At 39.5% G+C, this 27,863-nt stretch overlaps 1 protein-coding gene and 1 long non-coding RNA gene across 2 annotated transcripts in view; both read left to right on the plus strand.

Moving 5' to 3' along the window:
- LOC138171930 (uncharacterized) overlaps positions 1-27,863 on the plus strand; it is a 615,043-nt gene that overhangs the window by 382,332 nt on the left and 204,848 nt on the right. The window lies entirely within an intron of this gene.
- On the plus strand, positions 215-27,747 carry NDUFA9 (NADH:ubiquinone oxidoreductase subunit A9). Its single transcript, XM_069101481.1, has 11 exons — positions 215-349; positions 5,656-5,826; positions 6,446-6,543; positions 12,033-12,124; positions 15,327-15,468; positions 16,531-16,633; positions 18,776-18,843; positions 20,117-20,193; positions 22,839-22,934; positions 24,030-24,096; positions 27,457-27,747. The coding sequence occupies exons 1-11, from the start codon at positions 301-303 to the stop codon at positions 27,625-27,627; spliced, it is 1,134 nt and encodes a 377-aa protein (XP_068957582.1). The 5' UTR covers positions 215-300; the 3' UTR covers positions 27,628-27,747.

A 27,863-nucleotide genomic window follows, 5' to 3' on the forward strand; every position in this document is an offset into this window, starting at 1 on the left:
GGGGCCTCTTTGGGACACGTTCTCAACCTTTTCTCTCCATTTTGATCCATCCCCTTTACTCTCCCTGCCTCAACCAAACTGAGCATAGAGTTGCTGCAGTCTCCTCTTAGCCCAGGCTAAATCCCGCGCAAGCGCACACAAATCTCTTCCTTTACCTGATTGGGAATAAAAATCTGCCCCCTCCTCTCCGTGGGGCCAACCTTCGCGCAGGCGCACACGAAACGCTTGGAGGTAGTTTGGTCCTATTCGGGAGTCGTACCTTCTTAGGAAGGGCCGGGGGAAGTGGAATTGTGGGAGATCATGGCGGCGGCCTTGGTCGCCTGGAGTCCCCGGGTCTTGACAATGTCACGTAAGTGTCACTCGCGGCTGGAGCCGGCATTCTAGGCTGCGGGGCTTCGAACCGAGCGGCTTCCGCACGACTCGTGAGGAAGAGCCCCAGACGCCGCGTCCTCCCTGGGCCCGGGCTGTCCTCTCCTCGGACTGACCCAGTCCTTCGGCTCGTCTCCGGGACGCCCGAGACTGGCCCTGGGGCCGGGGAAGAGGACGCGAACCAGGGGGGCGGGTTGGGAGGGGAAGAAAGAGGAGAGCGGAGGGGCTGACCTCGCAGTTCCTCTGCCCCCAAACCCGTTACTTCTAAGACGTGTACGAAGCTCGGCGTTCAGGGCTGTTCCCAGTCTGCCCCACTTTACCTCTTCACCTTTATTCATCTCCTTTCTCTTCACTCACTCCACTTTATGGAGCCCGAGCCGTTCTCTGCTCTAGTCTCCCTCCCTTAGAAATAGAATCATCTTCCATTCCCTCTATTGACAGATGCAGCTGAGACGGGGAGGGAAGTGATTTGCCCAAGGTCACGCACAGCAATAGTAAGGTAGTAGCTAGTAAAGCCAGGGACTGGATCCAGTTCTTCCGACCCATGCTCCTTGTGCTCTTTCTTCGCATCACTATGGTGGTGTTCAGCTTCTGGGGTGAGACACTTCTCCTCCCACCGGGTGCTTCACCAGCTCTTCAGCTTTCTTACCTGTTTTAGGTTCCTTTGCTGGATCATCTTCCATCCATCCATCAGCTCTTCATGGGCGGGACGTTAGAGGAGAGCAGTTAGGAGGCTGTTAGCTTGGCGCCCTTGGGGTTTTCCCTCCCCCAGAGAGCCTTCCTAGGTACTTTGTCCTGAGCTCTCCTTTGTTCCTGTTATACCCCTCCTTATATTCTACTTATTTATGTGGATGTCATCCTCTGTGGATCGTCAGTTTCTTCAAGACAGTGCTTCTAAATTTCTGTATTCCCAGAGGCTTGCACAAAAAAAAGGGGGGGAACAGTATGGAGTTGGCAAACAGTTGGCCTTTGAGCTTGCCTTGGATCTTGTTATTTAAAGGATGACTTATGAGCATTTAGAAATGAGAGCACTGATCACTAAGAGTCAGTGTGGCTTCACCAAGAGCATGGATTGTGCCAGATTTACCTCATTTCCCTTTATTGATAGAGTTAGATGGGAAATCTGTAGACTAATTACCTTAACATTATTCTTAATTGTTCATTGTCTCTTATTCTAATGTCACTTGCTAAATCTTGCTGTTTCTGCCTCCTAATATCTCTTGCATCTGGCCCCTTTTCTCCACTTAGAACCCATTCACCCTGATTCAGGCCATCATCATCTCTTGCCCCAATATTTGAGGCTCCCTAATTAATCTTCAAACTCTCTCTACTTCAGTCCATCTTCCACACTGCTGCTGAACTAATTTTTCTTAAGCAGACATCTGACCGTGGCACTCCCAGCCTCAGTCAACTCCACTAGCTTCCTGTTGCTTATAAAATCAAATGTATCCTTTAAATATAGCCTTTTTTTTAGCCATTAAAGGCCTTCCCAATCTTTCTCTAACCTGTCTTTTCTGCTTTTTTCTGTATTATTCTGCTTCTCCCTTTCTTAAACACAACATTCTATCTCTGTCACAGTTCTTTTGGTATTATTCCTGGAATGCACTCCCTCCTCACCTCCATTTTGTAGAACCAGCTTTTACTTCATGAATCCTTTCCTGATTCTCTTAACTGCTGGTGACTTTCTTTTACTCAACTTTGTTTACTTTCTATCAACTATTTTATATTTATTCTCTTTATATATAGTCTGTATTTATTTATATGTGCCCTTGAAAATCCCTTAAGAACAGAGATTGTTTCACTTTATTTGAGGTTCCTATGGTAACATACATAATAAGTGTTTAATAAATATTTATTGATTGATTGATTTCCCCTACTGCCATTCTCCCCTGTATTTAGTATTTTGAATTTATTTGTATTTTTCCTCTTTATTCAATCTATTCTTCAGTAAATGTAAGCTCCATTTGAGTAGGACTTGTTTCATCCTCTGTCTTTGTATTCTTAGTTCCTAAACAAATTCATCTTCTTTCCTCAAGCTAGAAGGTATCTGTGGATAGAGAGAGCTCTGAGCCTGGAGTCAGAAAGACTTGAGTTCAAATCCAGCTCAGGCACTTCCTACCTGTGTGACCCTGGGCAAGTCACTTAGCTTCTGTTTGTCTCAGTTTCCTCACCTGTAGAGTGGGGTTAATAGTGGCATCTAACACAGTGCCTGACATAGAGTAAGCATGATATAAATGTTAACTATTATTATTATTCTTTAGCACATCACATGAATATTAGGCATTTAATAAATGCTTCTTGATTGAAAAGTTAGAAACTAGAGATGAGGTGTTTAGGGGGAAGGTGACAGAAGAGTAGAGGATGATCAAGGATACACATCTGCTAACTGAAAGGATAATACTGTCCTTAATAAAATAGAGTAGTTTGGAAGAGGAGTAGACTTTTAGGGAATGATAATGAACAGTTTTGGGTTGTTGAGTTAGAGATGCCTGCACAACTTTAATAGGAAAATGTCCAGTCAGCTTCAGCAAGCTAGATATATAGATCAGCTACATAGAAATTATAATTATATCCTGACTGATGAGGCCCAGGACACTGACACTATGTTGCTGTGACACTTGAGTGTCAGAATTGAATGAGAAGAGAAGAGGGTCAAGGATAGAGCTTTGGGGTAAACTTATTTGGGGTATGTGCACAGTTAGGACTTCTGATATGAATGATAAACCAACAAAGGAGACTCATAATAGTCAGATAGGAGAACCAATAGACAGTGGTGCCATATCAGAGAAAAGAGGTTGGTCAGCAGGGTCAGATTCTGCAAAGACGCCAAGAAGAATTTGACATTTTAGACATTTTGGTAACTTTGAAGAAGGCCTTTTCATTGGGTGGTGAAGTCAAAAAGCTAGTTTGCAAAGTGGTGAGAAGTGAATGAGAGGGAATGGAGGTAATTCTCTTTATTTGCTGTTGTACCATCATACTCTGAAGGTATTTCACGGGCCAGATTTTGTTCAAAACAGTAAATTGTGCAGATTAATACAAGTCTGTCTTTTCTTTTGTTATGAGTGTACATGAATTCTGGTACCTCTTAACTTGAATCAAAGCTTAAAATGGTCAAGTTCCATGTACTTGTTATCAGTTGTCCCTAGCAGGAATATATTATTTTTGAGATGCACAGTAAGGATATCTGTGCTAGAGAAAACACACTCTTGGAAACTTTGATAAATCACTTGAGATTTCAAGGTTAAGAGAAAATCACGGAAGATGAAAAAGAATCACAGATCATATTAATGCTGCCTCTAGGCAATCTAAGAGACATCAATAACTACCAACACACAAACTTATTTACTCATCATCATCATAATTTTTTATGAGAATGGTTCTTATGTTTACTGAGGAATAATGTTGATGGAGAAAATAGAAGAGAAAATGAGAGAACAAAAGTTAAAAATTTTTTATTTTTCATTTTAATCTGTATAGGGAAAAGAGGCTCATGGAAAGGATGTGTGCACTACTTAGGGTAGATAGGACATTGCTGATTAATGGGGAGAAGATAGATCTGCTTAACTTCAATTTTGCTACTGTTATCTTTGCCAAGATGCCAAGAATGATCTTTAGATTGTAAAGTTGGTCTTTCAATAAGCATTTAGTAAGTATTTATTATGTGCCAGGCACTGTGATAAACACTGGACTATAAAGAAAGGCAAAAAGATAATAATCTCTGCCCTCAAGGAGTTCACATTTTATAGGGGAAACAATAGCAACTAAATGTGTGTGTGTGTGTGTGTGTGTGTGTGTGTGTACATATACATAAATTATATATATATATATATATATATATTATGTACAAACAAGCTATATTCAGGTTCAATAAGAAATAGTTAACAGGAATAAGGCATGAGAATTAAGAGGGATTGAGAAAGGCAGATTTAAGCTGGGGCTTGAAGGAAGCCAACCAGGAGGCCAGTGTCACCATATTGAGAAGTATGTAGGGGAGTCTAAGGTGTAAAAAGACTGGAAAGGGAGAGGGCAACTAGGTCATGAAGGACTTTGAAAGCCTAACAGAGGATACAAGCGTGAGGTGGCGGTGTCAAGAAGAGAGAACGTATTTTGGAGAGATATTTCAAAAGTAAAATCTTTAGGCTTTGGCAGTAGATTCGATGTGGAGGGTGAGACTCAATAATGAGGAGTGAGTGACTCAAGGTTATGATTCCAGGGGACTGGGGGGATGGTGCTTCCCTCAACAGTAATAGGGAAGTTTGGGAGGAGAGAGGCTCCACGGGGAAAATAGCGAGTTCAATTTTGCATTTTGAGATGTTAGTGGACATCCAGTTTGAGATGGCTGAAAGACAGCTGGAGATGTGAAATTGAAGGTCAGCAGAAGGGGTAGGACTGGATAGGTAGATTTGAAAATGATCAACATAGAGATCATAATTGAATTTATGAGAGTTGAAGAAATCACCATGTTAATATAGAGGGAGAAGAGAAGAAGGTCTAGGAGAGAACTCTGGGATACTTATGGTTAGTGGGTATAACCTGGATGAGGATCCAGCAAAGGAGACTGAGAAGGAGTGGTCAGATAGGTAGGAGAAGAACCAGGAAAGAGTGGTGACCCCACAATTTAGAGAGGAGAGATCAGCATTGTCAGAGGCTGAAGAGAGGTCAAGAAGAATGAGGATTGAGAAAGGACAGAATCAAAATTGTTATTAGGGAGCTGATATTCCATATAGGTATAATAGAAGTAGGATAATATAAGAAATAGAAGTAGGGAAAAGAATAGAGAAATCTAAGGTATAATCATACCAGTGTATTTCAAAAATGGAGTAGAGGAGGATGTTATTGGTGGTTGAACAGTTGTTTAGTTACAGTGTTAGTGGGCTGATCAACATAAAGATATAGAATGATGGAAAGGGATGGTTTGGAAGGAAAGCAGGTGCTAAAGATATTTACAATGAGAGCAGGGTAGATGAAAACAACAGGGATGGGGAAAGAGAGTAGGACTTAATTGTTGTCTTTCATGAATTCAGTCTACCCACCGAAATTGCACTTTCTTAAAGGGGAGGAATCATGTCTAATAGCTCTTAGGTATTGCCTCATAATGCCTAATTGGTACTCTACATATGACAGGTGGTTCATAAAGCTTGCTAACTGTGTTATTAACAAGCCAGTTGAGTAAAGATTGGCAGTTTATGCTTGGGAGTGTCTTGGGGGGAAAAGTCTTTGTATACATATTCTTTCCCATGTTAACTTCTGGCTTATTTTTGGTTACTCTCTCTTGTCATATTTAAGGATCTGGCATTACTGCTATAGCCACATCTGTGTTTCTTGCCCAGTCCCACCGAAAGCTTCATTATGCTGTTATGCCTCATGGGAAAGGTGGACGCTCCTCAGTCAGTGGGATCGTGGCTACTGTATTTGGAGCAACAGGATTTTTGGGTCGATATGTTGTCAATCACCTTGGTAAGCTTGCTTGAGTATATAGTCTCTTTAAGATGTTCGTCTGCCACTTAATGGGATCCCTTGTTTAAAATTCTAAACTCTGTGCATATTCCCTTTACTGCTTTCCAGAAATGTTCTGCATTGCTCCTAAGTTACACTTAGAGAATTCTCTTCCTTCATGGAGTTCACATTTCCTAACAGTAAGGGATGGCAGATACAAGAATGGACAACAAAGGAAAATTGTAGGATGTTTTCCTATACATTCTCTGGTGTCCCAAAAATATATATTGTAAAAATATTTTTAATATAGGCATGATAATAGAACTTCTTTGCCTGCCTACCTAACCTATATACCTCCTAGTTAAGTGCTATCATACTTTCAATTTGGGTTGAAACCAGGGGCTAGTGACCATTCTGAATGGAAGGATAGAGTGGTGATAAAGTATACAAAATATACTTGAGGTCAAGTTGGATTGAACCAGTCAACAGGGCTGCAGGGAACCTTAGATGAGAAAGTTTTTAATAGCCCTTTCCCAGTTTACTCTTTCCAGCAGACACCCATGATTTGCCTGTATGTGCTCATAGCCGTGTAGATTGGTGCTTTGCCTTTTATTTCAACCCATCTTTTCTGTCTTTTTAGGGCGCATGGGATCACAGGTGATTGTTCCCTATCGGTGTGAACCTTATGATTTCACCTATCTTCGACCCATGGGTGACCTGGGCCAGATTATTTTTTTGGTAAGAACATAGTAAACATCACAAACATGAGTTATTATAAAAGCTGGGTGAAAAAGTGGAGCAGTTCCCTGCCCTGCCCAAGACCAGAGGGCAAGGCAGCTCCCAAATAAAGAGGAAGCTCATCCACTCAGGTTCCAGGTTAACTTTTCCTTTTTATTTTTAATGTCCTATTGATGTTCTTTTTTATGTCAGTCATTTCTTGAAATGCCTCCTTCCCCATTTAACCCTGCCTAATAACAAAGAGAAGTGGCTACAAAGGAGATTTATAGGCTTTCTGAAGAGGTTATGCAACATTCTGTCCCTTTAACCCTCTACCTCTACTAAGAGAAGGGAAATGTATTTCACCATGTATTTTTAGGGACCTCAGTTAACCTGAGTTCAGCCATTTTTAAGTGTAGTTTTACTTATATTACAGAGGCCATGGTGTATGTTCTTTTGGTTCTTTCTTTGCCCTGTATCATTTCCTGCAAGTCTTTCAACATTTCTCTGAATTCTTCATTTTTGTCATTTCTTTTTGGTGTAAAGATATTCAGTGGCACTCACAAACCACGATTTGTTAGGTCATTTGCCAGTTGATGGTCATACACATCTATTTTGATTCCTGTTTTTTACTGCCACAGTAAGTGCTGCTGCACATAAATGGATTGGTTAACTATACAGATAATTTCTCTGTCATAATTGAAGCTCTGTATCTTAACTTTTCTACACTTTACTGCCTTCTCCAGTGGCTTTCCTTTCTTTCATCCATTCTCTAATAGAGACACAGTCAGTAATTCAGACATTCAATAAACATTGTGTGCAAAATATTTTATTATTAATTTAATTTAATTTATATTATTATATATAGATACAGACAGGTATATGAGAGATATCAATTTAATTGTACTGTGAGGGAATTTGGAGTATAAACTATATGCTGTATAATTTTATATAGAACCTCAGTTTTGCTCAGATTTAGAGGATCAAGCAGTTTTTTAATGTTCTGGTATTTGTCATACCCTTTTTCAATCTGCAGCACTTTCCTGAAGACCTTTACCCTTGCCACAAAAACTTTATTTATATAGTCCACCTTTACTTTTACCATCTATTCCAGGTCCTTCCTGGTCAATCCACTATTCCACTTCACAGCAGTAGCTCCATAGTCTAAGCCTTCTTGTTTTATCTCTACACAATATCCCTCCCTCACCTTCTTTGCTGAAGATCCTGCCTTATATTTTACTAAAAAAATTGAGGCTATTTGCTGAGAGCACCTTCTTCTCCCCTTCTCTAACATCACACCACTTAAATATTTTCTGCAACTATCTTGTCCTTCTTGCTAATCTCACATAAAGAATTTGTCTTTGCCAAAGCTGACTCTTCTACATGCATTATTTCCCCCTCCCTCCTTGCCCATTTCACTAATCTTCAGTTTCTCCCTATCTATTGGCTCTTTCCCTGCTTGTCTTTCTTGTCCTTAAAAACCTCTCACTTGATCCTCCAGCTCCAGAGCTATAGTCCTCTATCTCTCATCTCGTTCTTGACAAAGCAGTCCACTAAGTATCTCCATTTACTCACCTCTCAACTCTCTTCTAAACTTTGGAGATTGGCTTCTGACACCACCTTTTGGTCCAAACTGCCCCTTCAAAGTTACTAGTGATCTCTTAATTGCAAAGACTAATGTTCTTTTTTTTTTTTCCAGTCTTAAATCGTTCTTGAGCTCTCTGCATGCAACCTTTGTTGATCTCCATCCATCTGGATACTCTTCTCTCTGGGCTTCCATGATAGTGTACTCTTCCGATTCTCCTTCGTCTCCTTTGCTCATTTTTCATTTGTCACACTCATTAATTATCGGTTTCCCCCAAGGCTCTTTTCTCTGTTTTATCTTGCTTGTTTGACTTCGATGTGATCATATTTACACAGATGATCACCAAATCTAGGTATGTACACGTTTCTTCCCTGAGCTTCCATTCTATATCACTTAATGACTTTTGGACATCTCTAGTTGAATGTCCTGTAGGCATCTTGAATTCAGCACTCCTAAAAAAGAACTTATCTTTTCTTCAAATCCTCCCCTCCTCTCAACTTTTCCATTGTTTTTTCTTTCCTCTTGGATTCTACTTTAATTGTTAAAAGTCAGAAATCAACAACCCATTTGCTTTCCCCACTCTCCTTGTCCCTGAAGGCAGCAGTTCCCCCAGAGAGCTTTGTCTTTCTCTTGGGATAATCCAAGATCTCCATCACCCCATGGCCTGCTGGTCAAGGCCTGAACAAGTGGAGCTCTCAGAGGCAAGGCAAAAGGAGAGATCTGGCTTCAAAAACAATGAACCCCATCCCCTCCCTCCCACCCCCAGCACATCCAAATACGAAGATACTAGAGAACAGTGAGTGAGAGTCACAGATCTTCCCTTCAGCCACAGAGCTACGAAAGAGGACAATTGTCCAAGAAGACCAAGGCTTGGTGGTCCCTGGTGACAGTTGAACTGTGGGACAGGTGAAAACCCAGGCATGAAAATATTGTCACCCCCCACCCATTTCCAATATAGGAGCTGGCTTCAGCTCCAAAAATTACTACACTTCCACACAGGGCAAACTGTGGTTCTTGGGACTATGGAAAGCTGGCTTGAGAAAAGGTCCCTCCCTCTGCTAAAGAAAGAGGAGGGTGGGGGAAAACTCCAGGTGCAAAACATGGAGAGAGGTTCTTGGAAGGTGGGATCCTGGCCAGTTGGCTGATGGATCCGAATCAGCTACTCCACAGTCTTGATCAGATCATCTGTGGTGGCTTCTCACTTCATGCCACTGCTGTCATCACACTGTAAGTTAGCCACAACTTGTTCATCTTGGGTCAGCTGATAGCCAGGAAGCTTTTGATCACATCTCCATCAGTGAAACCTGTAGCTGGTTCTGTCTTGCATCCTCCAAAAGGAGTGTTCAATCTTGCCAACATTTTTGATGACTTTGAGTTGGCTCTCCGTTTCCAAGAGGAGATTGTACCAGCTTTCTGACAGTGGGGTCACCAGGCCAGTCATGGCGTTGATTCTGCCTCAGAGTATGGAGCCTTGTGTGGGGGTGGCAGTCTCCCCCAGAATCCACATCACTAGGAAGCCATGGCATAAGATGTTGGCAGACTACCTTAGGTGGAAAAGCCCCACCTTCTGCAGATGCTGCCACTCCTGAGGGCACTGCCACATTCCCAATCACCCTGGTGCTTAATCTTGGTGTCACCCCATGTAGCCAATCTGTTGTCAAATCTTGTTCTATCTTCATGTCTTTCTCATATATCTATGTCTATTTCTATATCTATATACACACATACATATATGTATATATACACACACATATCTATATGCTATTCTCCATTTGGCCACCACTCCAATATACACCCTCATTACTTTTTCCTGGGCTATTTCAGTAGCCTTCAGAATGATCTCTCTGCCTCAAATGTTGCCTTATCCATCCTCCATTCAGTTGCCAAAATGTTTTTCCTAAAATATAAGATTCCCTCTGTCACTTCCCCCTACAACTCTGCTCCCCATTCAGTAAACTCCATTAGTTCCATATTCCCTCTAGAATTAAATACAAAGTCTTCTGTTTGATATTTAAACCTCTTCATAATCTGGCCCCTTCTTGCCTTTTCAGGCTTATTACACTTTATATCCCACCACATACTCTGTGATTTACATGCTCTTTTTTGCACAAGACATTCCATTTCCTGTCTCTGCTTTTGAACTGGCTTTCTCCCATGCCTGGAATGTGCTCCTTCTTCACCTTTGCCATTTAGTTTTCGTGGTTTACTTCATGACTTGGCCCCAGCATCACAGACAGGAGGCTTTCCCCAATCCCATCAGCTGCTTGTGCCTTTCCCTATGAGATTACCTTCTATCTACTCTGTATGTATCTTATATGGACCTACTTATTTACATACTGTCACTTTCATTAGAATGTGAACTCCTGGGGCAGCCATGTAGCACAGTGAGTAAGAGCTCCGGCTCCAGTGTCGGGATGACCTAGAGATTGAATCCCGGGCTCAGACACTCAACACCACACCCAGAAATAACTGGCCATGTAACCTTGAGCAAGTTACTTAACCCCAACTTCTTAAAAAAAAAAAAAGAATGTGAACTCCTTGAGAGCTCTCAAGGAGTTCACATTCTAATGAAGGTGTCTGCACAGCCTCCTTCCTCACTAATTGGACCAGTGTTGTCATAAGCTCTGTCTTCAAGACTTTGTTTTTTCTTCATGATATCTTCTCAGTGGGTCTTGTTCTTAGGCCCTTGTGATGGCTGTTTGTCCTACTCCTCTATTCTATATGAGCTCCTCCTGGGCCCTTCCCTTGCCATTTTCATGTAAAATCATCCTTATTCTCATGTCCCTTTCCCCTATTAACTGTCTTGACTCCTGGTAAAGGGATAAGTTGCATTTTAGCCTAGTTCAAATTAATTTTCTCCGCCTTCTCTCAGAGTGAGGTGGTATAGTGGATAGAGATCTGGGCCTGGAGTCAGGAAGGCCCAAGTTCAAATATGGCCTCAGATTATGACCTTGGGCTAGACAGTTAACCTCTGTTTGTCTCAGTATCCTCATTTGTAAAATGGGGATAATAATATCACCTATTCCCGGGGTTGTGAGGATCAAAAGAGATAGTAATTGTAAAGTACTTAGCATAGTGCCTGTTACATAGTAAATGTCATATAAATGTTAGCTGTTAATAGCTAGTGTTATTATTTTGTGGAATACACATTAGTATATTAAATGCAGTCACCAGCTTGTCCTGAGAAATCTCCATTGCCCTTCTATTAAAGTGTTTAAAAAAACTAAATACCTCATGTTTATATTTGATACAAGAGTCCTTTCTAAATCCTTAACCATTTTATAGGGAACTCTCTTTTGAAATTCAGAAATTGTTTTAAGTTAAAATTTAGGCCCTGTTAATTGTATTTGTAGCTTTAGGTAAGTTGCTACATCTTTCTGGATCTCATTTTTTGGACTATAAAATGGAAACTAAACAGGTCTCAAAAAACTAAGCTGTTACTAGTGCTCAAAATTAGATGCTGACCACCAAGGGGAGTCCTTTATACCTCTCCTATCTATGGCTACATGTTATCTGAAGAGGAACTTAACTCTACCAAATCTATCTTTGGCTCCCTGGCTAGATGTCAGGAGAGAAAAGTGGTTTCTTGATTTTCCTGGTGGCCTGAGATAGAGAAGTAAGAAGTGCCATGTTTGCCTTTCTGATTCCATGAGTTCCCCCAAAGAAAATATACTTTTACATGGTGTCTTTTCCTAACCTTTGGAAATATTTACCTTCTCCACATGTAGGAGGAGTGTAGAGAAGTAAACAAAGCATGTTGACCCCTGGAAACCGTTCCTGTAGTATCAAATGAAGCCTTCATAAAATGTCATTTCTTTGCAAATACAGTAATAAGCAGTTGAAGACCTGCCCAAACTTTGATGATTCTGTTTTGTATGTGGCTACATCCAGTATTCTTTAGTCTGATCTTATGCTGTTCTTATAGGAATGGAATGCCAAGGGAAAAAGTACCATTCAGAGGGCACTGGAGCACAGCAATGTTGTCATCAATCTTGTTGGACGAGATTGGGAAACTAAGTGAGTGCACGGGGCTCGGTTTTGTTTTTCCCCTTCCTTTTCCCTAGAGTTTTCTGACCAGCAGCTATTATCCATCAGTCACGAGTGTGTATCGAGCACCTGGTATTTACTTGGCACCATCCTGAATTGGTAAGGGATACAAAAGAATTTCTAGATATCTAGGATGTAGTTTTAGGGTTAAGGGTTAAAACACATAAAAAATTTTTAAACAATATATATACAATATAGTTTATATTTAGTTAGACAAATTGTTAACAATACATTAAACGCAAAATTGTGTATGAAGGAGTGGGATTGTGATCTCTAAACTCTCCTTAATCTTCATTTTTTGTCCTACTTATTGTAGCATCTCTATTAAGACTCCTTTGGTCGTAGAGGCCTAATTGCCTTTTCTGAGAGACAATAATGGCAGTCACCCACATCTTCAGGCAGTTATGAAGTGTAGCATTTTTGTTTTTGAATGTGTGAGAACTGTAAAATCTACAATAACAAGACATAGATTATATTCTGACATGCTTTGAGGCTTTAGAATTTGGGGGTAAATTGCCTAGCCATAGAGTTCAGTAGTCCTCTTCTCTTCACTTCCTAAGTAAATAGTATATTTTGGTATCAGTGAAAGAAAAGACCCCTCTCTTGGTCTTAGTGACCAGAGCTTTAATTTTCACGATTTGATTTTTGCTTATTTTTTGGCCAAGGATACTGGATGCCCAGGGATGTAAAGTCCTTTATACTAAGTAATTCAGAGCGTTGTACTTAGGATTTGCAGCTTAGTGTATTTTACATGATGAAGATCTAATGTTATCAGGAAGACTTGGGGGTATGATGTTATAATTTATAGTTAACTCTTAAGTAATTGTATTAGCAGAGATAAACAGGCATGAATAATCAAAAAAACATCTTTATTTGTCTTGTTTGTGAACTTCATATTTGAATGTGAAAATTCTGGGAGTTCACATCTAACAAGTATTGGAGGTTTACTGCAAAGACCAGCTCAGGAATAGTTGAGTAGGTGTCCCATTTTTCTCATCCTGATTGCTGCCTAACTACTTTCCTGTAGCCCATTTCATGCTGAGGAAGGACTGTTCTTTCTCAGATAGAAGTTTAGGGCAGAGAGGAAGGTTTCAGAATTCAGAATTACGGAGAGTAAATAATTTTCAGAGTTAATGGTGAGTTCCAGAGTGTGGTTGAAGTAGATTAGAGATGGAGACCAGGTTGTTAGAAAGGTAATCAGCACTGTGGAGATGTTGAAGAGAATGAAAGGAAAACAGAGCAACGTGCTAAAGCCATTGAGAAAAGTAGAAGAGTGATCTTGGACGTTGACATGGGTCAGGGAGTCGGGAGGGGGAAAAGTAATGGCTTCTTCTAGGGAACAGTTCAAGGGACCAGGTTATAGTTAAAGAGGTAAAAGGAACATTGGAAGAGCAGATCTTAAGGCATAAGGGGGCTTGTTAACAATAGAGTGGAAAGGGTTAGTGGTCTGTATATGACTGTGTGAAAAGCAGGGGTGGGTAGACTTGAGGAGGAGGAGTGGAGTTGAGATGAATCAGAATGGGAGGAAACAGAAGGAAAGATTTGTACATATATTGGTACATATAACAGAGAGAAAAGATACTAGGTAAACTAAAGGTACTTGTTACTGATAGGAGTAGAGAAGTACAAAGAAAGGAGAATTTAATTAATGGATTTATAGAATTTACCCCACAGCACCCCATACTTTGGGGTATCTTTGCTGAGTTACATATTTAGAAACAATTGAAAAAGTGCCACAGGGTTACCCCAGTGCTTGTTCCTAATGCTTTTGCTATGTCTCTAGATTTTTGTCCCATTCTATAAATATGTTTCTGACACATGAACAAGATTGGTAAATTCATTCCATTCCAAGACTGATGGTTATGGTGTCATTGACATTATGGAAAGCATTAAGGATGTGGCAGTAGTCATATAGAGAAGAAAGTAGATGACACGAACTTTCTTTAATCTCTGTTCTTCCTCCTGTTTGATCATCCATTTTTTGGCTTAACATTCATTACCTTCGGCAGGGTGGGGCAGAAAGTAAGGAGCAAGTAAGGAACAGAGATTGTTGCCCATTATTAGATGAGGAGGTAGCACAGATTCAGAGCAGAAGGGGCTTTAGAATTCGTCTAGTTCCATCCCCTCCTTTTACAGATGAGGAAGCTGAGACCCAAAAAGGTCACGTGATTTGCCTGAGGTTGTGCAGGAAGTAAATAGATAGCTGAATCAGCACTTGAGCCTTTGTTCTCTAACTCTTGCCCTTGTTTGACTGTATCATGCTGCCATCCTTGGAGCAGGGAAGGACTATTCCAGTGATTGGAGGGACTGGAGCAGATCAAGAAAGAAATTGTAGAGGACATGAGCTGAGCACATTAGAGGGAGAACAGGGATTGACCATAACTCTAGTAGGATAGAGCCCCTGAGATGTAATTCTTTCTTTTGGACAGGGCCCCATTGTCACTTCCATTTATAAAATAAGGTTCTCTGCAGTACAGAATAAGTAAGAGATACTTGGTAATAGAAGGGAAAGACCATTGGTTCTGAACTGGGTTCAGATCCCATCTCTGCTACTTTGTGAGCTTGGGCAAGTCACTTAACCTCCTCGTCTGTAAAATGATAGGACTGGATTTGATTGGTCTCTGAGGTCCTGATTGTGTTCTAAATCTATGATGCTATGAAAATTTGCCTGGTATAAGCTATAAACATTGTGTGGAAACCAGAGTCTCTCTCAGGTAGATATAAATTGGTTCTTATGATGATAGTTTACACTTATTGTGTTTTAAAGCAGAGGTTCTTTACATGGGATCCAGGAGCTTATTTTAAAAATATGTTAATAACTGTTTCATTATAATTGATTTTCTTTGTTTTTCAACATAAAAGTTTAGAGGATTACATTCTGAGAAAGGGTCCAAGTCACAAAAAGGTCAAGAACAACTACAAAATTTTATAAAGTACTTTTCATTCAACAACCCTAAGAGATAGGTAGTGTAGATATAATTATACCCATTTCACAGATGAAGACACTGAGGCTCAGAGAGCTTAAGTAACTTGCTCAGGGTCTCATAACTGGTAAAGGCCAGAGTGAGACTTGAACCCTAGATTTCTGATTCCAAGTGCTGCACTGTTTTTACCATACCATGGTATCATAGTTCTTGAATTCTTTACTGATGTCTTTTTTTTCTTCCTCCAGAAACTTTGACTTTTCAGATGTGTTTGCTACCATTCCCCAGACAATAGCTCAGTTGGCTAAGGAGGCTGGAGTAGAAACATTTATTCATGTTTCCCATCTCAATGCTGATATCAGGAGCACTTCTAAATACATGAGAAATAAGGTCAGTCAGATTGGGCTGGGAAGTGGGTCACAGGGTTAGTGTCATTTGTTCTTTAAAACATGATGGAAGGAAGATGAGCTTCCTAATGAAATTCTGGTGGTCACATACCACCAACTATGGCAACTCTGTCAACTTTGTACCCACACTTAGACTCTTTATATTCCCTAATTCTTGTCTGGCTACTGTATCCTTTGAAGACACCTAAATCTAAAACTTTGTTAGCTGCATCCTTTTCTTTAAGCCTTTTTTCTATGGTAAGGGAAAATGCACTTAGAATGCTGAAACCTCTGGACTGGTTAATTTTCTATCTTATTGGCCAGATGGACTCTTCACACATTCAGGTGAGCTTGCCAGTGCCTTGTTAGTGTCTCCTGTCCAGAGTAAAGAAATGCTTTTCTTTCCCTGATTTTGTATTGTAGTGTTTCCCTGGCATTGGCCACATTTAAAGTCCTGACATAGAAAAGAAAATATTCTTGGAATTGGAATATAGGAATATGATTTGGTATATTTAGTAGAGAGGCTAGAGTGTCTCTTGCCATGGCAACTAAGCCTCTTACTTTCAGAAGCCAGTCTTGTTCTGGCTGATTTTAGTGGTCCTGATCCAAACCAAGACAGCCCTAAGGCTTATCCATCTTGGTTTGGAGTATTCTCCGAAAGTTCAGGATAGCCTTGAAATATTGCTGGTATGAAGGCTAGAACATAATTGGATTTTCCTGGGATTAACTGGTATTTGGGTCTACTCTGTGTGGGCCTTTTTCATGTCGGACTGTTCTAGGTATTTGATCTGTCAGCCCACCCCTCTTTTGCTGTTACTTCTCTTGGTACATGTACTAAGCCTCTTGTTGGAATCCTTTTTATTATCTTAGTCAGCCTGCACTCTGACCTTTTAAAGTAGTTTAAGTCCAAGGTTTTTAAATTTTCTATGACAGTTATCTATTAATATCACAACTGGGAGAGAGTTATATAGGCTTCGGAAGGCAGGTACCAGTCCACTAGCAAAAAAGAGTAGAAGCTTTGTTCATTTCTAGAACAATGTTTGTTTTTATTCCTTATTTTGGATAGGCTGTTGGAGATGAAGCAGTGAGAGAGGCATTTCCTGAAGCCATCATCATGAAGCCCTCAGACATTTTTGGAAGAGAGGATAGATTACTCAATTATTTTGCAAGTATGCATTCCATCTTTTAAAAAATGAATTTTAAAAATTGATGTCTTTTGATTTTACATGACATTTCATTTGTAATTATGGTCCTCTTTTCTAGATATTTTGTCTTGTAACAAAGATTGAAAATGGAAAAGAAAGAAGTAGTTTAGCAAAACCAACCAAAACATCAAAGGTGTTTGACATTATTTTTATATAATGTTCTATGCTCATATTTTCCCACTTTTGCAAGTATGCATTTCACATCAGTAGTGGTGTCCAGATTTTCAGGCTAAGATTGGGACAGGGACTTAACGGGACAAATACATATTCTGTAATGGCAAATATATGTGTGACAGGGGCTCTTCTAGTTGCAAAGTATTTATGGGGGATCATGATGTGAGACTCAACTATCTCATCAAAGAAATATTAGAAGGAGATAGGAGGAAAGTGGATTTAAAGTAGTGATCAATCTCTTCTTGAAATATCATATTAAGGTGAGATTAAACTTATTCTGTATAATTTTAAAGTCCATAAGTAAAACAGTTAAAGAGGGAAGCAGATTTGACTTAAGTAGAAAGAATAATTTTCTAACAGGGTTAGCCAAAAATATGAACTGCTTTGTGAGGTATCTATAAGTATTTAATCAGAGGCTGCCTGATCCTAAATGTCAGTGGTGTTAAAGAAGATATTCCTAGAGTGAGTAAAAGGGCTTTGACTAAGTTATTTCAAAGGGGACTGTTCAATTATAAGATTTATGAAGTAGGATTTATTTATGTTTCAGAGGTAAAATATATGCAGGCTTAGGCTGTCCTGGGCATTTCTTCATAGGAACTAGGCCTGAGTTGGTTTTCTGAGATGAAAACAAGATGGGCCAATGGATGCTGTCTAAGTGGAGATAAGTCCTGGACTGGGTGAGCTGCAGAATGGAAGGATGGGGTTAGAACCAACCTTACACTTTGTTCCTGCCTCTTCCCCTTTTCCCCATCCTGCCACCTAGCTCTGGGGCACAGTGAAAAGTAGAGAGCAGTGGGGAGCAGGTGTTGGGGTGGGGAGAGAAGCCTGAGGAATCATTTGAGAGCAGAATTTCTATGTCCAGTGATCATAAAAAGGCAGTTGCCAGGTCATGATTCATATGTGAGAGAGAGAGAGACACACACAAGTTAGAGATTGCCTGTATGTATACACACACACATATATATGAATATATATACATATATATACTCATATATTAGTAACAATTTCTGGGGAATAGTGAGCTATTGCTATAGAAGTGATGGTGAATCATCTGTGATAAAACTTTCATGGACTGGGATTTTATACTGATTCACAAAGCTGTTTTAGCCATCATGCTTACGGCACAAGAGAAAATCAACCTCAGCACTTGTGAGAAGATGCTAAGCAGTTGCCTTTAACCTGGGCTCCATGAACTTGTTTTTAAAAAAATATTCTGATAACTCTATTTCAGTATAATTGGTTCCTTTTATAATCCTTTGTATTTTATCTTATGCATTTAAAATGTTATTCTGAGAAGGGGTTCATAGGTCTTACGAAATTGCCATAAGGGCCATGACCCTAAAAAAGATGGTTAGAAACCCCTGCTAAACCCATTCTCTAAAGAGAATCAAGTGTTGCATTTCCAGTGTCATTGAGGCATTCAACTTGAATTGTCAGGATGAAGGATAGTAGCCTTAGACTTCCTGACTTTAGTTTCTGATTCCATTGACCAACTTCTGCTGTTCTGCTAGTGTATCCTCACAGTGGGGTGAGGATCCTGACCTTTTCTAGAGCTAGTCTGAAAATTTTGAATTGCTCCTTTATTAGTAGCCCTGGGAACCTCCTAAGAAAGTTGTGGATCAATTATTTTGGGGGACTTTGCATTGGAGCATGTATAACATTAGATAGGGAGGTAAGTCTCTTCCTGGCTCTTCTTGGAAAGGCATTTAACCTCTTCAGCTTTCTCTTCTGAAAAAGCTCTCTTTTCCCTAACTCACAAGGAGATCTTCAGAATAAGTTGGAAAAAAACTTTAAAAAAAAAAAATTCTTCAGAGGGAAAGCTACCTATAGTTCTTTTAACATCAACAGTATTGGTGGTATGTAATTGTACATATGTAGGTCTTGTGTGACTGCTCACATATTCTTAGGATTGTTTTTGTTCTTTTCTGCTAGATATCCGTTGGTTTGGTGGTGTTCCTCTCATTTCATTGGGCAAAAAGACAGTGAAACAACCAGTTTATGTAGGTATTCTTGTTTAAAAGTAAACCCTTATTAATTGAATTAACGCCTAATTTTTGTAATTTGGTGCCCCAAGAGAAAGTATGATATAATGAATAGAGTTGGCCTCAGATCTGGGTTCATTTCCTGCTCTGAAGTATACTGGTTGTATGGCTCTGGACAATTCACTTAACCTCTTCATGCTCTCATACAGCTAATACTGTAGGTCACAAAGCACTTGCTGTTCTGCATTGGTTGAGGACATTTCCTCATTGGTATACCAGTGAAATCATAGGCCTGCTCTAAACAAAACTGTGGCAGCCACTAGCAGAGATACAAAGGTAAATAAGACGTGATCCTAATCTCATCTGTTAAGGAGGCCTGCTAAGCACAACAGAGAGGTGCATGCTAGGCCCAAGTAGGCTGCCCAGCCAAGAATTGTGGAAGAGAAGTGCCACAGTGAAGGTCTTCAGAGAGGTGCACAGCTAGAGAAGACAGTGAAGACAATGGACCAGTAGCCATGGGGCAGGACTGAGGGATGACCAGTAGGCAGACTGCCTGCTTGATTGTAACCTATGCAGTGTCAGAAGAACCAGAGGAAAGCTTCCAGTGTGTTGGTAATCCCTCTGTGGAAGATTTCTAGAACATAGATAAGAGCTACCAAGGATGAGAGGACCTAGGAAGGGAGGGGTTATCAATTTTTATTGCGATTACAGATACATCTAAATATTAGATGTTGACCATAGTGAGCTTACAATCTAAGATGCATATAAATTGAGATCAGAATGAGAGGATGGCAGTGCAGAAAGTTTCTGGTTCCAAACTGTGGTTTAATGTATGATGAAATGATGGTCATCAGCTTTTTGATTTCACTGTGACCTGTTTTGCATCCCTCTTCATTTCTCATTTGTTCGCCCTAGTTGGGACTTTTGTCCAGTAACTCTAATGTGGGGCTGGCAAGACCTGTCTTTAGTACTTCACAGGATTCATAGTTAGTGCTGTAAAGACTTTAACTATCATCTAGGTCAGCCCCTTCATTTTTCAATTTAGGAAATGGAGTCTCAGAAAGGTTAAATCATTGCCCAAGGTAGTAAATAGCAGATCTAAACCCAGGTCGTCTGAACTTCAATCCAGTGACATTTCCACAAAACCACACACCTATTATGAAGATAAATGAGATATATAAAGTATTCTTATTAAAGAGACTTTCTGAAAATAGATAATGTCATTTCAATTATTTCAGATTGTCAGTAATCTTTGTAATTGGATTGTTTTAACATGAACTTTTTTTCATAGGTAGTAGATGTATCCAAAGCCATTATCAATGCAATTAAGGATCCAGATGCCCGAGGGAAGACCTATGCCCTCGTTGGGTAGGTGGCTCTAATGTGAAATTTTTAAATCTTTCCTGGTAAAATCTGATCTCTTGATAACAGTGTCCCTCAGCTATCTGTTACTAGTAGTCATTTATTTTTATCATTCCTCTTCTCAGGGAGTTAATACAGGGATTTTCACTTTCGTACCTCTTATATGATGTTTTGTAGAGTTCTCTCCCTCATTTTACAGATGGAGAAACTGAGGGCCAGAAAATTTCAGGGACTTGTTCCAGGTCACATAGGTATTAATGACAGTGCTAGGATTCAAGCCTAGGCCCTGACTACAAATTCAGTGTTCATTACACTGCACCTGAACAAAATAATTTTTAGCGAGTTGGTGGTTGTGGAATCAAATTTCTTCTACATTAAAAGGGGTAATAGAAAACTGAAGGTACTGCTAGGTCAAGTGATTATCTGAAGTTAGACTTTCAGGAACTGTTATCTGATTCCCGAATTATTTGCCAACCAACGTTGAATATGTTTTCTTTATATTGTGTTAACTTCCAAAGGACCTGGAGAGTACGCAGTTCCCCAGTCTTAAGCCAAATCTGTTGGAGGATTGGGAAAAGGGAGGAAGACTGGGGTGGGGGGGAGAGAGAAGGAGAGGGGAGGGAAGAGAGAAAGGGGTGGGAGGAAAAGATCAGAGAGGGAGAGGAGTGATAGACATTCTCTTGGTCTCACCCTGAAATGCCAACAAGATAGCTTTGGATTCATCAGTTTCTAGGTATATATCAGAACAAAACCAGCTAATTTACTGTCTTTAGCAGGAAGCCCTTAGTAGATATGCACTTTTTGGGTCAATAAACCAATCCTGAGTTCCATACCAGAAGAAATATCTTTCTTAGGATTAGAGCTAATAAAACCCAGGAAAGCTCAGTGCTTTCCCTGTGGGCTATTTTAGGGGATGAACTCCATGGAGAAAATAAATAATACCTGGTATCCTATCAATATGCACAATGTGATTTATTAAATAATAGAAATTTCTTCAGATTTTACTAAATGTCGCTGTCATGTTTCTTCCTGGGTCAGTTGTCATAGTGTGACTTTTAAATAGAACAGCATTTGGACTTGCTGAACCATCATAGTTTTGAGATTAGACCTTTGTTAGTTAAGCAGTGAGTCCATACTTTTTAGATACAAAAAGTGTTCTATTTTTTCCTCCATGTGTGCCAGCTGTTACAGAGCTTGTGATCAGCCACTTTTAGATCCCAAGCTTATCAGTTGGATTGATAGGTATGGAGTATATAGATGCGCAAAACTATTTATTCGGTTGTCTTTCTATGAAAACCTGTAAACTTAAGATATTGGGGTCTAAAAAGCATAGAATTTTAAAACTGAAAAATACTTTGAATATCTTGTAATTTAGCCATCTCCTTTTACAAATGAGAAAACTCAGGCCCAGACAAGTTAGGTGACTTATCCAAGGTCTACATAGAATTCAGTCAGTCTCAAGCACTCATTAAATACTCACTATGTGATAGACACTATACTAGCTGTTGACAATACAGAGCAAGGGAAAAACAGTCCCTTCCCTCAAGGAACTTACATTCTAATAGGGAAAAACAAACAAACAAATATGTAAATTACTAGGTATGTGCAAGATACATGGTAGGAAGAAGATAATCTCAGAAGGGAAGGTACTAACTAGCAACTGAGAAGGCCAGGAAAGGTTGCTTGCAGAGTGTAGAGTTTGAGCTAAGTCTTAAAGAGATGACCTTGTGTACTAGAAGTCAGTGCCAGTTGAGCACCAACTGGTCTGATGATGATTTATATGGTCATTTTTCTGTCCTCGATATTCTCTCTTCTCTGGGTTTTTGTGACACTGATCTCTCCTGGTTTTCCTACCTGTTTGTTCCTTTTCAGTCTCCTTTGCTGACTTTTCTTCCATGTCATGCCATCTAAGTAGATTTTCTCCAAGTCTCTCTTCTGGATCTTCTTTTTCTAAACTCTCGGTCACCTCATTACTCCTTTGAATTTAATTATAACCTGTGTGCAGATCACTCACAAAGCTCTCTGCTCTCCCTCTTTCTTCTTCTCTCTCCCTCCCTCTGTCTCTATGTGCCTATCTGTCTCCCTCTTCTTTTCTTCCTCTGTCTCCCCTTACTCCACATATACAATCTGTTTCCAGTCACTCACAGTTGAACTCACTAATCACACAGCTACTACCTTACTTTAGGCCCTCTGCTTTTGAAGACAGTCTTGTTGAGTTTCTGACACTGAAAAAGTTATAACCATGTGGTCAGCCTTCTGGAGATGGGCTTCCTTGCTCATCCAACTAGGATGGACTTTATATGGAAGGACAATAGACATACCGTTTTGTCCATTGCTGAATCTGCACTAGAAACTTTTCCAGCTTGAGCACCACTGACATTAACTTTGAGCACCCAGGCTCCCTTCCATAGCATGCTGTTACAACGGAGTGGGACTTTAAAATACTGTTGTAAAATGTATAAATTTGAAGGAAGCTGCTTGGCTTTTTGTACGATTTTGTTTTTTTTCCCTTCTGAATTATGTCAAATATTCATGGAGTTCTTACTAAATTATCTTCAGTCCTGGTCACCTCTTATGAAATTTCTGTAACTAAAGAGCCAAAAACAACTGTGGAAGGAGCATCTCAGGAGCACATGTTTTTGCTTTTCTAGGCCGAACCGGTACCTCTTATATGACCTGGTGCAATATGTCTTTGCTGTGGCTCACAGGCCCTACCTTCCATACTACATGCCACGCTTTGCCTATCAGTAAGTAAGATATTTGTTGGAATCCTTCTCCGGAGAGAAACAAACAGGAATGCTTGCCTTTGCTCTCTCTTAGAACAGTCTTGTCATAGTCACAGTTATTATTGTATTTTTGCAGCTTTTCTCAGCTTCCCTTAAGTAAAAAATAATAGGGAAGAGGAGATGGAGGCAGTATAAAAATGGATAGCAACATGCATATTCAAGGTTAACCAGTCACATAAATCAAACAAATAAAATTACAAACCTTAAGAGTCTTTACTATTGGTAGAGCCAATGGTTTTGAGTTATGCGGTGGTGTCCTTTTTCACACTGGGTATAAAGGTGAGACTTCCTAGCTATTCCATATATCCTTTTAACAAAAAGCAGAGGAAATTCATCCCTTCTCTATGAGACAATTGGTTGGATGTACAAAGGAAACAAATCATACCAAAATATTAATAGTAATTATTAATTTTTATAGAATATATTATAAAAAATCATTATTAATAATCATCAGCATTTTAATAATTATTACTGTAATAATTAACATTAATTAAAATAATAAAACAAATCCATAGACACCAGGTGCAAAACCTCTGGTTGAGGTAGTTGTAAGGAACTTAGCTTAATATGCCCTTTCCAATAGCATTGGTAAGATTGATTTGGTTATTATTACCTTAGCAACAGGTAGAAATGGAGAGCAGAAGGTGTACATGAGGCAGCAGGGCATTTGGCAAGGTGCCTAGGCTGTGGTGTCAGGTGAATGGTTACATAATATGTGGTCTGAATATAGAGAACTAACTCACTTAACCACCAGTTCAAGGCAGTGCTGCCCCAGAATGAATCCCAAAGCCTCAGAATTCATATTTGGAAAGAACCTTGGAGGGCAGTAAATCCCACTCCTCTCATTTCATAGATGAGGAAACTGCATCCCAGGGAGGTTCAACAACACAGGTAATAAATGTCACAAATGGGATTTGAACCTGGTACGGAGAGCTTTTTGTGTGATTGTAAAAATGAAGTTCAGACTTTAGCAGCTCCCAGTATGATTCTTTCAGCTAGCTAAAATGATTTTGTGCAGAGATACAGAGCATTCATATACATCATGTTTGTTTCCAGATTGGTGGGAAGAATCTTTGAGCTGAGTCCGTTTGATCCCTGGACCACAAGGGATAAAATAGAGCGAGTAAGTGTGCATCAGCAAGCATTCTCCTTGTTTTGTTGGACAGAGACGTGTAGAAATCGTTAACTCATACTCTTCTTGCAAATCCTGGCTTAGCCACTGACGTGAGTGAAGTTAGATTCTCTTAAGTTCCAGGCATTTCATACCTATTGGAAGGAAAGTCATCAGTCACTATCACTATATTCCTGCTGTGTACTATCTGCTGCTATGGAGGATACCAAAAAACCAGACTCAAATATTTATTCTGTAACAAGGGACCTTAGCCATTTTTGTGCCATGGACCTCTTTTTAGAATAATGTTCTAAAATGCATAAAACAATATAGGATTACAAAGGAAACCAATTATATTAAAATACATTTATATTGAACTACAATTATATTGAAATACAGCTATAAGGATGTAGACACTAAATTTAGAACCTCTGTTCTACAGCATCCCTGACTGAGTGATCATCCTCCCTCTGCTTCAACCCTTACTTCTCACTACCTCACCGAGGCAACTCATTCAATTTTTGAACAACTTTAATTGTTAAAAATGTTTTTCTTTGTATTATAGCAATAATCTTTTTCCTTACAACTTTACCATATAGGGGATTGAATCAAATCCCTTTTTTACATGGCAGTCCTTCAGATATTTGAAGATAGATGTGATGTCTCACCAGAATTTTTTCTTCTTCAGGCTAATCATCTATAGTTCCTTTGATTATACTTCACGTGACCCATTTTCAAGTCCTATCACCATCCTGCTCACTTTTCCCTGAATGTGTTTTGGTTTTTATTTCTCCCAGGACTGAAGACAGTACTGTTGGTTAAAATGATCTCATCAGGACAGAATAGACTGGAGCCCTCACCTGCCTCATTCTAGATACACTCTCCTTATTAATGCAGGAATAGAAGCCATCCTTCCCCTAGGGAACTATTAACTTATAGTATATAACCAACTTATATTGGTTTTTAAGAAGCCAAACTATTTTTAGGTTGCTAAAGTTTGAAATTGACAAATGTTTGAAAAAACCTTTTTTTCAGTCACAAACAAAAAAGTGTGAGGATGAGTTTCATTATTGTTATGGGACAAATAAAAGTGGTCAGGTGGTCAGCTATAGACCCCAGGACCATTGAAGATTTCTTCTCCTGCTCCTGTCTAGTTTCTCACCTGAATGTTTAGGCAGGACCCTAGATTTAGATATGAAAAGGACCTTAGTGACCAATGAGTCCAGTCTCTTCAATTTACATATATCTGAGTCCAAAAGGCATTAGTGATTTGCTCAGGATCTCTCAGCTGTTGTGTCTGAGATAGGCTTTGAATCCAGATCTAGTGGAGAGAGTGCTGGTATTGGAGTGAAAGTATCAGACTCAGACTTTGGAGTCCACCTCTGACATTTACTGACTGTGTGACCTTGGCTAAGTCACCCCGTCTTTGGGATTCACTTTCTCTAACTATAAAATGAAGGAGTTGGACTAGATAACTTTTAAGGTCCTTTATAGATTTAAGTCTATGCTTTTATGATCCTTATTAATTTCCCTGCCTTCTAAGTAGGATGACATCTAAAGTATCATGGACTGGCTGCCCTCATGGAATCTCAGATGGGAGGAACCTCAGAGTTCATGTAATTCAGCTGTACCTGAAAAGGATTTACCTCTTTGACATTCCTGATATGTTTATCTAGCTTTCACTTAAAGATCTCCAGGATTAGGGAACTTTTTGCCTCCTGAGATAGCTCTTCTTTCTTTGGGATAACTCTGTAGGAAAGTTTTCCTTCTATTGAGCCCAAATTTACTTCTCTTAGAACTTCTTCCATTTGCCCCTAATTCTGCCTTTTGGGGCCAAGCAGAACAAATCCATATCTCTTTGTGCCTTTCAGATACATGAAGACTGTTATCATGTTCTCCCTAATGCTGTTCTTCTTCTCCAGACCACAGTAGAAGGTTGGAGTACACCTAGAATAAGAAAGCAATGAGCAGAAAGAATGCTTGGGGAGAAACAAATCCCACATAAATTCTGGCAGCCTGTCAGTCAGGAGCTGAGGTAGAGAGTCTGTGCCTGATGAAGAGGTACAGCCAAGATACAGGAAAGAGAAGACTGAATGGCACACAGAACAACCTTTGTTTCTTCTCAGTTCCCAGTCTCTTGGGTTTTTGGTAGGAAGTTTTATTTATTTGCCTTACAAAATCTTTTATTCTCTCTTTTTTTTTTATATCACTCTCACCTAAAAAAGTTTTTTTTTCAGTCACTTGTCACTTCCCAGTGACTTTCCACCACAGCTCTCTCTTCCCCCAGCAATGAAAATCCTCCCTTATAACAGATAGAAATAGTCAAACAAAGCATTTCAACATAATATTCAGCATCTGAAAAGGTGCACTTCATTCTGTAGCTTTTTTTTTTTTTTTACCACTTTTTCCTGAGAGGTGGGAGGTATACCTCTGAAGCCATGACTGAAGTACTTGACCAGAATCCTCAAGTCTTTCAGTGTTTTCTTCTGCTGTGGTTATATACAGTGTTCTCCTGGTTCTGCTTTCTTCACTGCATCAGCTCATACAAATTTTGCCAAGTTTCTCTAAATTCTTCATATTACTGTTTCTTCTGGTATGTTAATATTCCATCATATTCATATATAAAAATTTTCTCAGCCATTCCCCAGTTGATGGCCAACTGCTATCCTTCCACTTATTTTGCTAATATAAAATGTTATGCTATAGAAATTTTTGTTTAGATAGAACCTTTCCCTTTCTCTTTGACTGGTCTCATAGTAGTATCCCGGAGTCAAAGGATATATAGAGTTTAGTTATTTAGTATAATTCCAAATTATTTTCTAGAGTGGTTGGACCAGTCATAGCTACACCAATAGATATTAATGTGTCTGCCCACCACCTCCAACAGTTAGTATTTTTTTTTTTTTACCTTTACCAATCTGATGGAAATGAGATGAAACTTCAGAGCTGTTTTCTTTTGCATTTCTTATTCCTAATGACTTGGAACGTTCTTTCCAACAGTTGTTTATAGCTTATATTTCTTTTGGAAACTGCCTTTAAGAAAACTGCTTATTCATATCCTTTGACTACTTATCTGGTAGGAAACTGATCTGTTTTATAAAGGTTGCCTGTGTTTAGTAGATGTCACTGAGCCACCTTTCATATGAATTTTTAGGATCTCTCTTTTGAACCTGTTGCCATGCTTGCCTTTTAACATTAAATTTCAGGAAGCAGAAAAACCTCCAAATTTCATGAAGTGTACCAAGTCTCAATAATGTACCTCGTGCTTGGAGAAGTGTAGATAAACAGATTATGTACCAGGGACAAGGGTGGGCAATTTGATGATGTTGGTTGGTTTTCATGGATCTTTTGTGTTTTCTTATGTATTCAAAGATTCACATCACTGACAAGAAATTGCCTCACCTGCCTGGCTTAGAAGACCTTGGTGTTGAGGCCACTCCCTTAGAACTCAAAGCCATTGAAGTTCTTCGACGTCATCGTACTTACCGATGGTTGTCTGCTGAACTGGAAGATACGAAGCCAGCCAAAACAGTCAACTTTTAATGCTCCCCAGGCAGCCTTATGTTTTCCATGTTGTTTAGGTCACCTGTCCAGCCACTGATTATCTTCAGAGAATTCTGTGCCCGGTGGATCAGATTCCTCAATTAAAACTTTTAACTTTAATTTTAGAAGCATCAGCGTCTTCATTACTGGATTATAGAACATTTACAGAATTTTGAAAAATTATCTAATCCACCCATTTGCATTTTGAACTACTCCAGAATCACTTCAGGCAAATG

The sequence above is a fragment of the Petaurus breviceps genome, unplaced genomic scaffold (assembly GCF_028583685.1).
Source record: "Petaurus breviceps papuanus isolate PSGF00001 unplaced genomic scaffold, PetGlider_PUasm1.0 470, whole genome shotgun sequence".
NCBI lineage: Eukaryota > Metazoa > Chordata > Mammalia > Diprotodontia > Petauridae > Petaurus > Petaurus breviceps.